We start from the raw sequence: 15,936 nt of genomic DNA, 5'->3' as shown, positions 1-15,936 counted from the left end.
GTAATTAAATTTGTCACATTTAACCAGCTTTTCACTAGAATGTGTCATTTTGTGTTTTTTCATATCGCTAGATTGGATGCAACGGTAATTACATTGGTCACAATTAAATGGCTTTTCACCTGAATGAGTCATTTGGTGAAATTTCATACTGCTAGATTGTTTACATGAGTAGTCACATTGGTCACATTTAAATGGGTTTTCACCAGAATGTGTCAATTTGTGTTTTTTCATATCGCTAGATTGTATACAACAGTACTTACATTGGTCACAATTAAATGGCTTTTCACCCGAATGAGTCATTTTGTGTATTTTGATATTACTAGATGTTATACAAGAGTAATTACATTGGTCACATTTAAATGGCTTTTCAACACAATGCGTCATTTTATGTCTATTCATATCACGAGATGTTATAGAAGAGTATTTACACTGATCACATTTAAATGGCTTTTCACTCGAGTGAGTCATTTTGTGCATTGTCATCGAATCGGGTGTAATACATGAGTACTCACATTGCTCACATTGAAATGGCTGTTTACTGGAATGAGTCATTTTGTGTAGTTTCATGTTATTAGATTTTTGAGATTGGTAGTTACATTGGCCACATTTAAATGGCTTTTCGCCAGAATGAATCATTTTGTGCAATTTTATGTGAACAGATTTAATAGATGAGTAATTGCACTGGTCACATTTAAAAGGCTTTTCACCAGAATGAGTCATTTTGTGGATTATCAAATTTAGAGATTGGATACAAGTGTAATCACATTGGTCACACTTAAATGGCTTTTCGCCAGAATGAGGCATTTTGTGTAATTTCTAAATTACTCTGACGTTAGATTGTATATGCTTACGTTTAGCAGTGCCGCTGACTATATTAGTTTCATATACACCCAATCCTTTTGTAATGCCTTGACAGTCAATCTGCATTTCATCGTATGGCTCTTGTACTTCTAAGACATTCTCTGACAATCCGAAAGTGGAGAAATAGGGTGTGGCAGTGGTTGCAGGACTCAACTAAAATAACGTAAGTATCGCATATTAATAAGAAGACAAACGACATGGGTACCAATATCAGAGAATAATATTTAAAAAATCAAACACTTGTAGAATGTGCATACAAGATAGAATTTAGAGGAAACATACCCCCTATGTTGATAAGCAATTGTTTATTTCAAATGAAAACTGATGTTAATTTAATATATATTTTTCAGACGATTGCTTATGTTCCCATAACTGTATTCATGTGTATATTATGATTTCTAAGGTACGCGTAGAGCCTAAAGATTACACCAATACAGAACCCGGCTACATGTATTCACTTAACCAGAGATATCTGATCCTAGCAAAAATATTCGCTAACGACCTACTTATTTAATATTGGCAGCAGCTTGTAATCCTTCGTGAGTGCACGTCAAACTGCCGTATTGTTTAAAATTTATAGAATATTGTGTAGGTGATTGATTGACTGTCATGCATTCATAATAAGAGTAACCAGGCTGTTTGCTTTGGGATTTTGTCAGAAACATATTCTTCCTGAAAATAATTATTCAATTTAGCGGTGGGTTAGGGTTCTGGAAAAAAATTGAGTTACAACTATGTTTGAAAAAAAATGAATATTTCTTGAGGCACATCCTACTATCGATTTAGGTATAACATAGCAAGAGAGCGATGTTCCACGTGTACAGGCTTTTACCGTTCATATAGTCAACAAATTTGATATTACAAACGGAAATTGTTTTAATGTTTCATGGTAAGTGTAACGGGTGAAGCTTATATCAGAAACAGTGTAGCTAGTAGCCACATGGCAAACAAACGCGAAAGAAATCACGCAATTTAACTTGTTTTTATAAAAATTTTACTCAGCTACTATTGTTTTCATTCTTGAATAGTGAAACATCAACGTGATAAACAACAGATGGATATCAAGGGATGCAATTTATATTATCAGCATTCGACTATTTTCTGTGAACTAGTAGTGGTGAATTGTTTAAAGTGCGTTAGGTATATTTCCATTTACAGTTATACGCTTCTAGATTGAAAATCTACCCTTAGAAAATATATGTTTATACTATACATAAGTAATAGTCTTAAGTGTGAATCGTTAGATATACATTACATTCATATTACAAAACAATTAATAATATCACTTACGCCAAGCATTGACATATTTATGTATTTTATTTGAGAACTGACCAATAGGAATCAGGTTGATATCAGGAGGAATATCTGGAGCATCAGAGCAAATAAATAAGGAACTACTAAATGGGAACTTCAATAAAGTAAGCAAGTTCCACCTAAAACATAGTGAAACCGTTAGAATTTAAGGTCACTAGGGAGTCGAACCGTTGCCCTATTGCGCACTTTCACGTATTCATTTATTTCAGTTGTAATACCATTATACTTGAATGTAGGTAGATGCCTGATTTTTTGTGTTGCATTCGGAATAAGAGCAACTAAGTTGCGGGTTCTCATCATTGCTTTGCTTACATCTATATAAGAGAATAATATTCAAAGAATGAAACATCTTTATGATATTATGTAGGAATCTTGACATTCTGGGAGGATTGAATTTTAATGAAAATGAGTATAATATATATAGTTATATCAGTATTAGTAGATTGTGTTAAATAACTAGATTGTAATATACCTGTTTTCCTGGGTTGCATTCGGAATAAGAGCAACTAGGTTGCGGGTCGCCTTTATTCCTGTGCTCTACATCGTCTTGAACAATCTCATTTTCTGAGTCAACCCGCTCGAAATCAATCTCAGGTTTTAAATAGGTAGGGTATTTTGAAGCGATCTAAAAACTACATTGATTTTATAAATATAAAAGCAAATAAGTGTCTTCTTATGAAGAGATAATATGGTGAACCAAAAAGTTGTGTGTGTAATGAAGTGTGATAGTGGATCAAAAGATTGTTGCCTTCTATTTAAAAGTTACACCTCAATAGATATGTAAAAAATAAAACGATTGGTTTCGACAATTAAATACTTGTGTTATAAAAATCAACAAAAACAAGCATAGCTACCATAAATTTAGTCAAGAAAGAAATGGACCAAGCGCCAAAAATCTGTGATAGCTTAGTCATTAAAAATAAATTAGTATAATCCTTACACGGTTAAAATATGTAGGTAAGTTTATCGACTATGCTAATTTTTGCCACTCGACGTACCATTACATGCGCTTATTTTAGTTTGTAAATGTACCCCACAATACAACTCATAACACTTTGAGGTTCATTTATATTTGGAGACATTTTCAAATACATTTTTTTTTTTTTTTTTTAATTATTAATAACCATATCCTTGCTTTTTCGTACAAGGTGGTTGTTAGTAATTTTGAACAATCACAAACACCCAGGCTTTGAGAAAAACACATAAATGTTTTTGTCATGACCGGGAATCGAACCCAGAACTCTCGGATGGAAGGCCAGCGCCTTACCCACTGCACCACGAGAGCCGCCTATATTTTTCTTGATTCATCTGTCTGTAACGCACGGCGACACACAGCACACACACACTCATATCTAGAAAAACACTTGGCTTGAATTCTGCCTCACACTTATGTGGGTACTGCCATCTCCCTCCAAATGGAGGCAAGTGACATGAATTTTTTCTTCATGGCGGTATTTTGATTATCGTCTGTCATATTTTGGGACTCTGGAGTGAAGAAATAACACCGGAATGATGATGGAAAACGGCGATATTTATTTTAAATCTTACAGCTATGATTACTAAATTTGAATAAATTTATTTGCGGAGCGCGTCAATTACGCTCATTTCTGTTACGATGATAAAACGATTTTCTTTGTGTTTTCAAAATGGCTGATCAACCTTCTCCTCTTCTGCGCATACGCGCCAAGCTTGTTTGCTTTTCGATCTCTCTGCTGCAATAATTTAGCGCTGTCTGCATTCTCCCATCGCTTTTAGCGATAGTTTTACGCTCATAGTAATGGACAAGATTGCGACGTTGCTGTTTTATTAAATTTTGACGCTCAAACAAAGTACAGAATCGCCGGTTTTACTACTAGTTATCATTTATTTTTCCTCGAAATCAACCCTTACTATTAGTCAGCTCAATGATGGTTCAAACATTATTAGACCCCCAGAGGAGACATCCCCAAATGGGGACTATTCGGGGGTATAACAGTACCTGCCTAAGTGAAAATCTCGGGACACTCAATAATAAATTTTACTTGAACGATCATATCAAATATTTCGGTAGGTACTTTCGTAATGAACACAGGACCAGACTATTTTGTAATTCGGTACATTCCACACATTAAACAATAATACCAAATACCTGACATTAAACATTGCTCCTAAATAATAAATATGTAGAACATAACATCGCTGTAGATACGCACAACACCGGGATTAATATGCAACATATTTATGAGACGCACTTAATTAATGTCATTAATATAATACCAAATATAGTAAATAACTTTTTTGAAATCTACTATCCGAAAACAAAGCACCGAAGGAGCTGAAATCTAAACATGTGATATATTATGTACCGTTTTGTTCGTTACGACAAATTTATATAAAACATATTCTTACAAAATACACTTTGAATTCAATGGTATAATAATAACGGAACCACGAAGGCATGTTCACTTACAAGCACGATGTATGTATATTACACGATATTGTATAAGTATGTAAGCACCTGATTTGTCGGCTCGCATTTTGAATATGAGCAGCCAGGTGTCGGATCACTGTCTTCAACAAATTCTTCTTTGAAATCAACTCGGAGAGGATCAATCTCAATTTTAAGATTGGCAAGGCTGGTTACAGGGCTCTGAAACACAAGACAGAAGGTATTTTATAATACGTGTTTACACCTATATTATTATGCGATGAGACAAACAAGCGGTCTCTGTATACGTGACATACTGTCTAGCTACGACTGTCTTCAGATGAATGAGAGTGGTTTGCCTGCAGTCATAGAGAAGCAGAACCTATACGTACCTAGGTACTTGGTCAAACAATCGCTATTAGGTACTTAAGAGTCAACACAATGGTGTATAAGTATTATTGCATGTTTCAGTTAGTAAAGTCCAATATATCACGCAACTGTTTTATTTGCATCAGTAAGAAACCACTTCAACTTAGATGATTAATAAGTTTGGAAAGCCTAACCTCAATAGTACTGTTGGCATCGAAAGCATTCTCTTGCTTAATACAAATGTTTGTAAGCGGATTGTTTGGATGGATTATTGGCACATCGACCCATTGCTGCACTTCCGCATCATCTTCAAAAGCATCTAGTTCACGTTTTATATCCATTTTACGAAGTTTAATTGACGCAAAAATGTCACAAGTCTCGGTCAGTAGATTGACAGACGTGACAATAGACAGTTGACTAAAGTTAATTCATCTCTCGGCCATAGACAAAACGTCTGCACTGTCACTGCGACAATTTTACAGACGTACGTACTTATCTATTGAATGGCCAAAAATGGAACTACAAACAATTAATAGGACGCAACTCTGAAAATTCCATTCGAATGTCAGATTTTGCCCAGTTACGAGTCTTGGTTGGGTTGTTTTGACAATGTCTCTCCCATCCCATTTTTCAGATAAGTTTGTAGGTCTGAATGCTGTTGATATGAAAAAATCATTACCTACCTACAACTACATCATAGATAATGAAAGGAGTTTTACCTACCATTAAAACTCTTATTATTCTTGTTGACTCTGAAGTCCCTTGAGATGTTGATCGTATTTTTGCCTTGTGTTCTTCTGCGCTGGCCCCTTTTTACCCCTTTTCTTCTCGATTGTTTACCTCTCTGGTTGTTCATCTTGTTTTTTACCGGCTGGCAGGACTGACGCTTGTATCGTGGCGTGCTTTGTCTTTGGTATTCAATTTGATATGTCTCAAGGAAACCAGTTAGGTGTTCTCTGGACTTCAGAGTCAACAAGAATAATAAGAGTTTTAATGGTAAGTAAAACTCCTTTCATTATTCGCTATTGACTCTGAAGTCCCTTGAGATATCTGTTTGTTATCACCTGGTAAAGCAAGATAGATCCTGCAAGATAAGGTGGATGAACCTAACATGAGAATTAGGTATAACATCTCCTTGCTTTTAGGCTCAGTGTACCGGGCTGAATAGAGAGGTCAACATATTTTGTTCCCCCGCTGTAGAAGTCTGTGTGTCTATCGGTCTCTGGTAAAATGTCTTAAAAGTAGCTTCTTGGCGCCAATTACCTCTCTGCAGGATGTCATCTATGGGGTAGTTCTCTAACCAATTTAGAGAGGTGACTGCTGATCGAGTACTGCCTGGTGATTCCTGTACCCCTGCATCAGCGAGTACTGACTTCACCCAATTTCCAATGACTGCTCGAGTCGCAGGTTTTGGGGGGCCTCTTGACGAGATAAATAATGCCGGAATATTACCACCCTCTTCTCTTCTCTCATTGGAAACGCAGATAAGTTTTCGTAGCCAAAAAACTGGATCGATGTTTTGGCAACTGGAAGCGCTTAATTTCCATCCAGATTGGCGGTGCCTTGATGTGTCCGTCTTGGAACCAAACACTGGCCATAGAATTATATGGTCGCCATTATCGACTAGGCCATTATCCGCTATACTGAGTAGGGTAAGGTCATGAACCCGTCGTCCCGATGCGAGTAATAATAGTATAGCTGTTCTGCGTGAAACCTCATATAGGTTGTATACTAGTGGTGTTGTTTTCTTGAGGTAGTCCACGATTATTCTAGGATCCCAAATCGGTGGTTTTGTAGGTCTAGTCTTGCGGGTGGATATGGCTTTTAACATATGACGCACAACTATGTTACTGCTGATGTCTTTACTGATCATAGGTTTGCAAAAGGTAGCTATGGCTGACTTATGTACAAGAATAGTGTTATATGAAAGACCTTCCTTATTGTATAAGTGACCCAGGTATCTAGCCACTTCAATCGGCTCGGGGGTATTATAGCTTATCGTGTTGGCCATGCACCATGTCTTCCATTTGTCCCATGCCGGTCTATAAGTCTTCAAAGTGGATGGTCGCCAGCCAGAAGTGAGAAGTGATCTGTCCTCTACCGACCAGCTAGAAACTAACTCTGCCCACCCAAAATTATCCATAACTGGAGTGATAGGTCCCGGACTTGTGGAGGTGGATGGTTTGTCACTGTATCCACTAGAAATGACTCCAAGTGCGGGATCGGGTAGGGGGGTTCCAGTGATCTCTGCTGTAGGTCTGCGCTCCAAGAACACTTCATCCACCATGGGGCCACTAGTAAATATTTTCCCCTTGCCATGTTCAGGTGTGCCAATACTTGTGGAATTAGATTCGGTGGCGGGAATATCCAGGCTAGTTTGAAGTCCCACTGTCGACTGAAGGCATCGTGGAACAGTGCAAGAGCATCGTTCGGATTTCGTGAGACATACGTTGCGACAACATGGGCTGTGTTGGACGCGAACAGGTCTACGTCTGGGAGTCCCCATCTTTGAAGTAGGGGAGCTGTAGCCGCCATAACTAGGTGCCATTCTGGGATAATTTTGCTGCGTGAGAGATGGTCTGCCACGCAGTTGTATTTTCCTGGAAGGTATTGTGCAGTCAATGATATACTAGCCTGGTTGGCGATTTCCAGGATCTGTCGGCAAAGACTTAGTAGGCTTGCGGACTTTGTGCCCCCTTCGTTGTTGATGTAGGCCACCACTGTTTTGTTGTCGGTTTGTAGGAGTAATTCTGATCCCCTGAGCGTTTGTTCCCGGAGTTGTATGGCTGAAAGTACCGCAAACAGCTCTTTTCGGTTGGAGTGCCACGTGGATTGGCGTTTTGTCCATGTACCTGATAGGTGGTACTCGTCTAACTGCACTCCCCAGCCTGAATCGGCTGCGTCTGTGGTGAGGAAGTGATTGTAGGTTGCCCTGTGAATCTTTCCTGAGGAGCCCACCGCTCGAATCCACCACATGATGTCCTCTCGAGCTTGTGGAGGAATCGATGCTGATTTGTGAGGGTGGCTCCTCGATAATTGAGCGCTCGTACGTTGTAGACGTCGGCAATGCAACCTCCCCTGTGGAGTGACGAAGGTTGCAAAGTTGAGTCGCCCGAGGAGGCGTTGGGCCTGCCTGAGCGACCAACTGCCTTTTTGGATCTGCAATTGCAGGTGGTGACGAAGTGATGTGCACTTCTCTGTTGATAGATATTTCCGATTGTTGTGAGTATCCCACGTGATACCCAAGAACTCCCGCTGTTGGCTTGGAATCAGACAAGATTTTTTCTTGCTGATTATCCAGCCTAGAGCTTGCATGAAATCTATCATATAAGTCAGTTGCGACAGGAGAATCTCTCTGGACTGATTTGCCATCAGAAAGTCGTCTAAGTAAGTGACGATTCTCATACCCTTTCCCCGGAGGTGTTCGGCCACCCAGTTTGTTAACGAGGCAAACAGTCTTGGTGCTGCCGACAGTCCAAATGGAAGGCACGTGAATTGAAGGAGTTCTCCTTGGTAAACTAGCCGAAGAAATCGACGATGTTGCTATAGGTACAATAGGTAGGTACGCTTGGCTTAGGTCTATTTTTACTAACCAGTCTTCTCCAGTCAGTCTTTGCAGGAATGTTGGGACCTTGAAGTGGTGGAACAGTTTGAACGGCCTTGGTTGTAGGAAACCGTTTAGGCGTTTTAGGTTGAAGACGGGTCGTTGACTGCCGTCTTGCTTCCTTACTAGGAACAGGGTTGAGAGGAAGCTTGGAGATGGTTCTGCCAATTCCAATACTCCCGATTCCTTCAGTTCCGCGATTTGTGAAGTGATCTCCGGCGATTGTCGCGTTTGGAAATCCTTCTGGAATTGCACGGAAGGCATTATTAGAGGGGGTTTCTTTATAAACGGAATACGGGTTCCCGTTATTATTTTTAATAATGGTGGTGGTGCACCCTTGGCCTGCCAGATTTCCTGGAAATGCTGGAGGTGGTGAGGGAGACCCGGTCACCTGCGTCTTGGGTAAGTGCCCCTTGCACCACCTCGGTTATCTCTGGGAAAACCTCGGTTGGATGGGCGTGGGCCTCTCGGCAGGCCACCCCTAACCTGGTCTGGTATCCTTCTCGTATATCCCTGCCTCCGAAAGGTGTCCTTGCGTCCACCTGACGAAGTGCTAGGTTGACTCTCCCTGACCTGGTCAACCACTTTGGTGGTCTGATCGAAGACCTTCTCACGACCCCCACCTCTCTCTAGGAATACCGCCAGTTTATCTTTATTGAAGATGTGTTCGGCGGTAGGTGGGATCTTGTTAAGAGCCTCTCGGGTGAAGGTGTCTCTTATACCGGAGAGGATTTTCTTCCGCCTCGTCTGAACTAACTCTGCCCGCTTTCCACAAAGGATTCGGGTGACGTCTTCAGACACTTTGTTGAGTGCTGAAGAGGGCCCGAACTCCTTTACGACCTTCTCAAAAAGAGCCGTACCGATGGTGTGGTCGCTGACAGAGTCGACCACTCGCTGCAACGCGTCCCGAATACACTCTTTTTGAGCGAGCATCGCATTTTGGATTTAAATGTATTGTTTGCGATGAATGGTCGTAGGGGCGTAACTCATCGTTGAGTCCCAACTCAACGAAAGACGGGGCCGCCAAATATTGTTTTTGGGTTTCAGCGTAGCGAACCCCCGCCCAATTATCTGTGTCGAACAGTTGGAGCCTGGTAAGTTCCGCTACCCGAGCTTTGTCTGGCGTCGGAAAAGCAGGCTCCTGAACTATGACGCTGAATACAGGCAACGGAATCCTGTTGGGTTTTTCCGCTGTCTCAGGCCTTGCGGGCGGCCGTAAAAAACTTACCGGAGAGTCGATATTTACCGTCGGCCTCTGCGGAGTAGGCACCGCTGCAGGCAGGCCCTGTTGGGTCAAGATTGAAAAAATCTGTGATACCTTATTGTCAAGAGACATTACTGTTGCCCTCAATTCACCCACTGGATCGTCCAACAGCAATTCCGATTCATTCGAGTCGGTCTCCATCGCTAGTCACTCCGCGACGTTGTTGGCTTCATTACGCTCCATTATTGCACAAATTTCACAGTTAAACGTTTGACAAAATTTTCTCGCTTCGAACAAAAGCAATACAATCACACAATTGAATACCAAAGACAAAGCACGCCACGATACAAGCGTCAGTCCTGCCAGCCGGTAAAAAACAAAATGAACAACCAGAGAGGTAAATAATCGAGAAGAAAAGGGGGTAAAACGGGGCCAGCGCAGAAGAACACGAGGCAAAAATACGATCAACATCTCAAGGGACTTCAGAGTCAATAGCGAATAATATGTTATTAGATAAGTACCCAGGTACTTCAGTACAAAATAAATCATAGCATTTTATGCGTAGGTACCATAAATTATTTAAACAAATAAGTTGGTTTATGACGATGTTGTTAACATTTATATTTCAGAGATTTCTTATGTGACATGTATTTGGGTCAAAAGAAGGACACTCAATTGGGTGAAAATTAAAAAAAAACATTGAACGTGGTCAATTCGGTCATATCAATGATGCCGAATTAAACTACTTATAACAAGTTTTTAACTGAAAAAGTTTGACGGTTCAACGAACCACAGATAGGTGTGCTTTGATATTATATTGCCTAACCTTAAGTTTAAGAATAATTCTTTTACTTTCAAAGTTGGTTAAAGTGTTGGATGGATCTACAAATAAGACAAGTCAGTGTCTGCCCACACCTTTACTCACATAAGGTCAATATTATAATATTATAATGACGACGTGATAATAATAATATTATCTTTCGGGATATTATTTTTCAAAATCGCTCACCTACCTACATAGTACTTTCCCAGGTACCTACCTATTTACTGTATTGTTAACCAAAATGATCAGAAGTCAATTATTGCATAATATAATTGCTTTCGGCTGCTCAGGTGGATCTAGATGAATAATTAATATCATTATTTGGAACTTACATAAATCTATCAACGAGCAAAAAACGTCTAAATCCGAATGAATTTCACTGACATGGGACAATTATTATCAACAATTTAGCATTCTAGATCCAATCCAATAATTTTGGACATAAGTGGACTGGGAATATTATTACGGGAAGGCGGCATGAGGAGATGTACCAAAGGAAGTTTAGTGTTGTATTTAATTTTTATAATATTGCAAAAGTGGCAACACGGTTATCTATTTTTGTCTATGGCGAAATACTTACGTCACGACACGCCTACTACGTTCTGTGTGCCACGATCAACTTGAGGACCAATTGTATGCGTAAAATGGATATTAAACGCGAACTAAAAGACTCCGAACCTGTTGTACAAGGGAAGCAATTGTTTGAGGTACCTTTGAATTATTATCTAAACAGCCAGCTGCTTATCTACATAAAGCAAGAGGACGCCGACGAGGCTGGATACATTTTTGAAGTTAGTTTTTCATAACGGATTGTTGTATGTCGGACGTTATTAACAGTGTATGTATTTTGTGTAATAAAAACCGCGTGAAAATTGCGACACAGTTCCGAGCGGCCTACGTCAACCGTATATATCCCCACTTAGTTTTGCTGCCAACACTGTCATAATATTTTTATATTTAATGTACTATTAAAATGTACTGTATAAATATTCGCTGTAATATTTTGTTTTTTAGAATATTGTATAAGACCCGACATCAAAAACATTGAAAAGAGATACTGAGCTACTTGACATCAAGACTGAGTCTATTGAAGACCTCAAATCCCCATTCAATTATGAAGATCAGCAACAGGGTTGTTCTTATTCGGAGCGAGTGAATCGGGTAGGTACTTGTATTTTAAATACTGACAGAAATACTAATCGTGTAAAAACTTTAAGAGATGGAATGAACTGACAACACTCGAATATATGAATAATCTGTAATACCAATGAAGACAAAATCTTCGATTGCTAATTTCTTTCTTTCAACCATGTTTGATCCTAATAGGATCATAATGTACCTCAGTATAAATAGTAAAACTGCTCAAGTCCAATTGTTGTATATCCCATTGATTTACCAACTGTCTTTATTCTACAACACGAATAAATGAAACGAACGGCTTGACCAATGTTGAATGTCCTAGTACGTAAATATTTTTTATTTGCTATGGTTTTTAACTGCCATGGTTCTGGCCATTCTGAATCCAATGTACACTGGACGTACCTACCTCTCAGTTGATACCTTTTCCATGCAACGTGCAGTACTTTCTCTTTACGCATGTTTCTTCATGCGGCAGCTGCAGGCAAAATAAAGGCCCGCACATGTCTCTTCTAGAACAATCTCTTACCAGATTTTCCAATGCAAAAACCGTTTTTTTTTTATTTTTTAAATGTAATTATAAATTATTATTTTTTCAGAAGGCCGCTAAATAATCTGAAATTAATTTGCTGGTAGTTGATTTCAAAGAGGAATATGTTGAAGACATAATAAGCCAAAGCATCCATGAGGATCCAAAACCTGGTTCTTCTTATTCTAAATACACAATAGTAAATCAGGTGGGTACACAATATTTTAAGAAACTTAAACAATGCATGTAGGTAGTAATGACATGGAAAAGTTTATGTCAGAGGATTTATTTCAACTTTGAAATCACATATCGGGGCAAGTGAATATAAGGTACTTATATATTTTTCTTTTCACACGAAATGTTAGGACATAAATGTAGATGATATGGTTACTTCCACAAAAGTTAAAGTTTATTTAAATAATTGTCAATATGTCACGTGCACTTTGTTATTATTAGGTGTCTACTGTTTTATTAATTGGCTGAACTACGGATTCGGAGAATGTGAATACAAGATATTTTCGATCCTTTTCGCACGAGGTATATTATGGTAACTTCCGCAAACGTTAAAATGTCTGTAATAATTTCACCATCTGTAAACTGTAGTATTATTACGTATGACTGACAAAGTTTAATGTGCACTATTTTTATATAGGATGTTAGTAGCCTACCTCCACCCTTTGCCACTGGCCCCAAATTACTAGTGTTTTATAAAAATAGATTGGAGACTGCTGTTTTATTATGAACTCCCATAAGGTCAAGCGAAAACATGTAGCCAAATTCCGTATAAGTGTTATCTTTAGGTCTTACGCATACCTTAGAAATGGGCATCGGATGATAATTTATGTAGTGTTGGGAACATATTAAGCAATCGTCTGAAATTATATATTTAGGATCCATGCGTATTTACTTCAAATAAACATACTGATATAACTTTTCAACACACCCATTCTTTCTCTAAATTCTACCCTCTCTGTATTTAAATATTCCCACATATCTTTAGGTGTGTGATTTTTTAAATATTATTCTCTGATATACCTATATATGTTGTTTAATGCAAAATACTCCACGTTCTATTAGTTGATTCCTGCAACCGCTGCCATGACATATTCCGCTAGTCTCGGATTGCCAGAGAGGATCGTAGAAGTACAGGAGCCATACGATGAAATACAGATTGACTATCAAGACATTAAAAAAGAATTGGGGCTTAAGCATACACAATATAACGTCACAGATCCCAAATTATTAGTAGCCGTAATAAAGGTAGAGAAAAAATCGTTTAACAACAAAAATTTTGCTTGCAGTTTTTGTTTTGATTTTTTTGCATCGTCACTCCTATTGAAGCTTCACAAAGCTTGTCATAAAAAATCAATAACGGATAAAATGGATAAATTCAAAAGCATTCGAAATGATGTCAAGAATCTAAATATAATAAATCATTCTGATAAAAAGCCATTTAAATGCGGCCAATGTGAATACTCATGTAAACGATCAAGCAACATGAAATTACACAAAATGACTCATTCTTGTGAAAGGCCATTTAAATGTGATCAATGTAATTACTCTTGTATAACATCTAGTGATATGAAAAAACACAAAATGACTCATTCTGGTGAAAGGCCACTTAAATGTGCGCAATGTAATTACTCTTGTATAACATCTAGTGATATGAAAAAACACAAAATGACTCATTCTGGTGAAAGGCCACTTAAATGTGCGCAATGTAATTACTCTTGTATAACATCTAGTGATATGAAAAAACACAAAATGACTCATTCTGGTGAAAAGCCATTTAAATGTGCCCAATGTTATTATTCATCTACAACATCTAGTAAAATGAAATTACACAAAATGACCCATTCTGGTGAAAAGCCATTTAAATGTGACCAGTGTAATTACTCATGTATCGGATCTAGTGATATGAAAAAACACAAAATGACTCATTCTGGTGAAAGGCCACTTAAATGTGCGCAATGTAATTACTCTTGTATAACATTTAGTGATATGAAAAAACACAAAATGACTCATTCTGGTGAAAGGCCACTTAAATGTGCGCAATGTAATTACTCTTGTATAACATCTAGTGATATAAAAAAACACAAAATGACTCATTCTGGTAAAAGGCCACTTAAATGTGCGCTATGTAATTACTCTTGTATAACATCTAGTGATATGAAAAAACACAAAATGACTCATTCTGGTGAAAGGCCACTTAAATGTGCGCAATGTAATTACTCTTGTCTCCAATCTCAACATATGAAAATGCACAAAATGACTCATTCTGATGAAAAGCCATTTAAATGTGACCAATGTAATTATTCATCTAAAACATCTAGTAAAATGAAATTACACAAAACGGGCCATTCTAGTGAAAAGCCATTTAAATGTGACCAGTGTAATTACTCATGTATCCGATCTAATGTTATGAAAAAACACAAAATGACTCATTCTGGTGAAAAGCCTTCAAAATGTGATCAGTGTGATTACTCTTGTATACATTCTAGCAGCCTTAATAGACACAAAATGTCGCATTCTGTTGATAAGCCATTTTAATGTGATCAATGCAATTACTCATGTGCATGACCTGATACACTTAGATCGTATACAATGACTCATTCTGGTGAAATGCTGTTAAAATTAAATCTATAAGATTAGTCGTGTAATCAATCTTAACCTGAAAATTTTTGAAATATCACATTCTGGCGCAAAGCATTTTAAGGTTGTCGAATATTAATACTAATGTGTAAAATATTTTAATTTTTAATTATTTTGATCAGTGGCGGCCGGTGGTCTTCCGAATAGCATTTTCTGGTAGTGCGCAATGGTTTACCTTCTATACCCAGCATTGGAGCATAGGGAAAGCACAAGTTCACGCCACTTCCATCGGTTCAACGCCAACTCTTGCGCCTCCCGCCATGTCAGACCTGCAGCACGTAGGTTGCTTTTGTAGCCCCGCTGCAGGGTGAGGGAGGGCCGGCCATGGCAACGGAACCCTTTAGGCTGTGCCATAAGGGTGCGCTGTGTCACACTCCTTGGCGGCATCAGGAACACTTGTCCTAGCCACGTTAAGGTCGTAAAGCGTATCTCCATGATTACCTTAATCACCGAAGGCTGCCGTGTCAATAAGCTAAGATAATATCTTAGTGTAAAAAGCCGAAACGTTGAACTTCTCAGAAGGTAAATTAAATATATCTTTGTTTATTCATTATATTTCTTAAAAAGAGTTTTTAAACAGTTCAAATGATTTAATATCAATAAAGAAAATTAAATGTCACGGTTTACGACTTTACGCTCTGGGCAAACAATGTTTCAGCCAAATAAATAACCACTGATGTGTTTTTTTGTTTATTGAATGTATTTGAGTGGTTTAGAAATAAATGTGGTAGTTTGTATTTTCGTAAAAGTTTGGCGATTCTTTAAATCTTAAATGTAAAACTGTTAAAAATTAAACATTGTTATAAAACAGAAACTGGCGTTTTTGTTTCTAGAGTCCTAATTTCGTGCGCCGATCTAAAAGTGTGTAAAAAATTCTACACAAAACGTCATTATGGGATATTCGACTATGGTTTAAGAAGTATATAATGACCTCATTGTAATCCTGTGCAAACTGAAAATCTGTTTGGATCGTAATCGCTTTGCGCACGAACGGAGTATTGTACATAGTTCGCGAAGTGTGTGATACAGGTATGAA

General features: G+C 38.3%; 1 protein-coding gene and 1 long non-coding RNA gene across 2 annotated transcripts; one reads left to right on the top strand and one right to left on the bottom strand.

Moving 5' to 3' along the window:
- Positions 1 to 816: 816 nt before the first annotated feature.
- On the bottom strand, positions 817 to 5,333 carry LOC147076128 (uncharacterized). The gene is made up of 4 exons (XM_085940237.1): positions 5,146 to 5,333; positions 4,673 to 4,804; positions 2,648 to 2,800; positions 817 to 1,014 (listed from the first exon to the last, which is right to left on the bottom strand). The coding sequence occupies exons 1-4, from the start codon at positions 5,290 to 5,292 to the stop codon at positions 817 to 819; spliced, it is 630 nt and encodes a 209-aa protein (XP_085796363.1). The 5' UTR covers positions 5,293 to 5,333.
- A 6,263-nt stretch (positions 5,334 to 11,596) lies between these two features.
- On the top strand, positions 11,597 to 14,335 carry LOC147076127 (uncharacterized). The gene is made up of 3 exons (XR_015069282.1): positions 11,597 to 11,743; positions 12,319 to 12,456; positions 13,326 to 14,335. It is a non-coding gene; the product is annotated as an uncharacterized LOC147076127 (long non-coding RNA).
- The last annotated feature ends 1,601 nt before the right edge of the window (positions 14,336 to 15,936 follow it).

Source organism: Rhyacophila brunnea, unplaced genomic scaffold (assembly GCF_057557595.1).
Source record: "Rhyacophila brunnea isolate RB1 unplaced genomic scaffold, BYU_Rbru_1.0 scaffold_13, whole genome shotgun sequence".
NCBI classification, from domain to species: domain Eukaryota; kingdom Metazoa; phylum Arthropoda; class Insecta; order Trichoptera; family Rhyacophilidae; genus Rhyacophila; species Rhyacophila brunnea.
The sequence above is the reverse complement of the archived record's forward strand: the minus strand, read 5'-3'. Positions and strand labels throughout refer to the sequence as shown.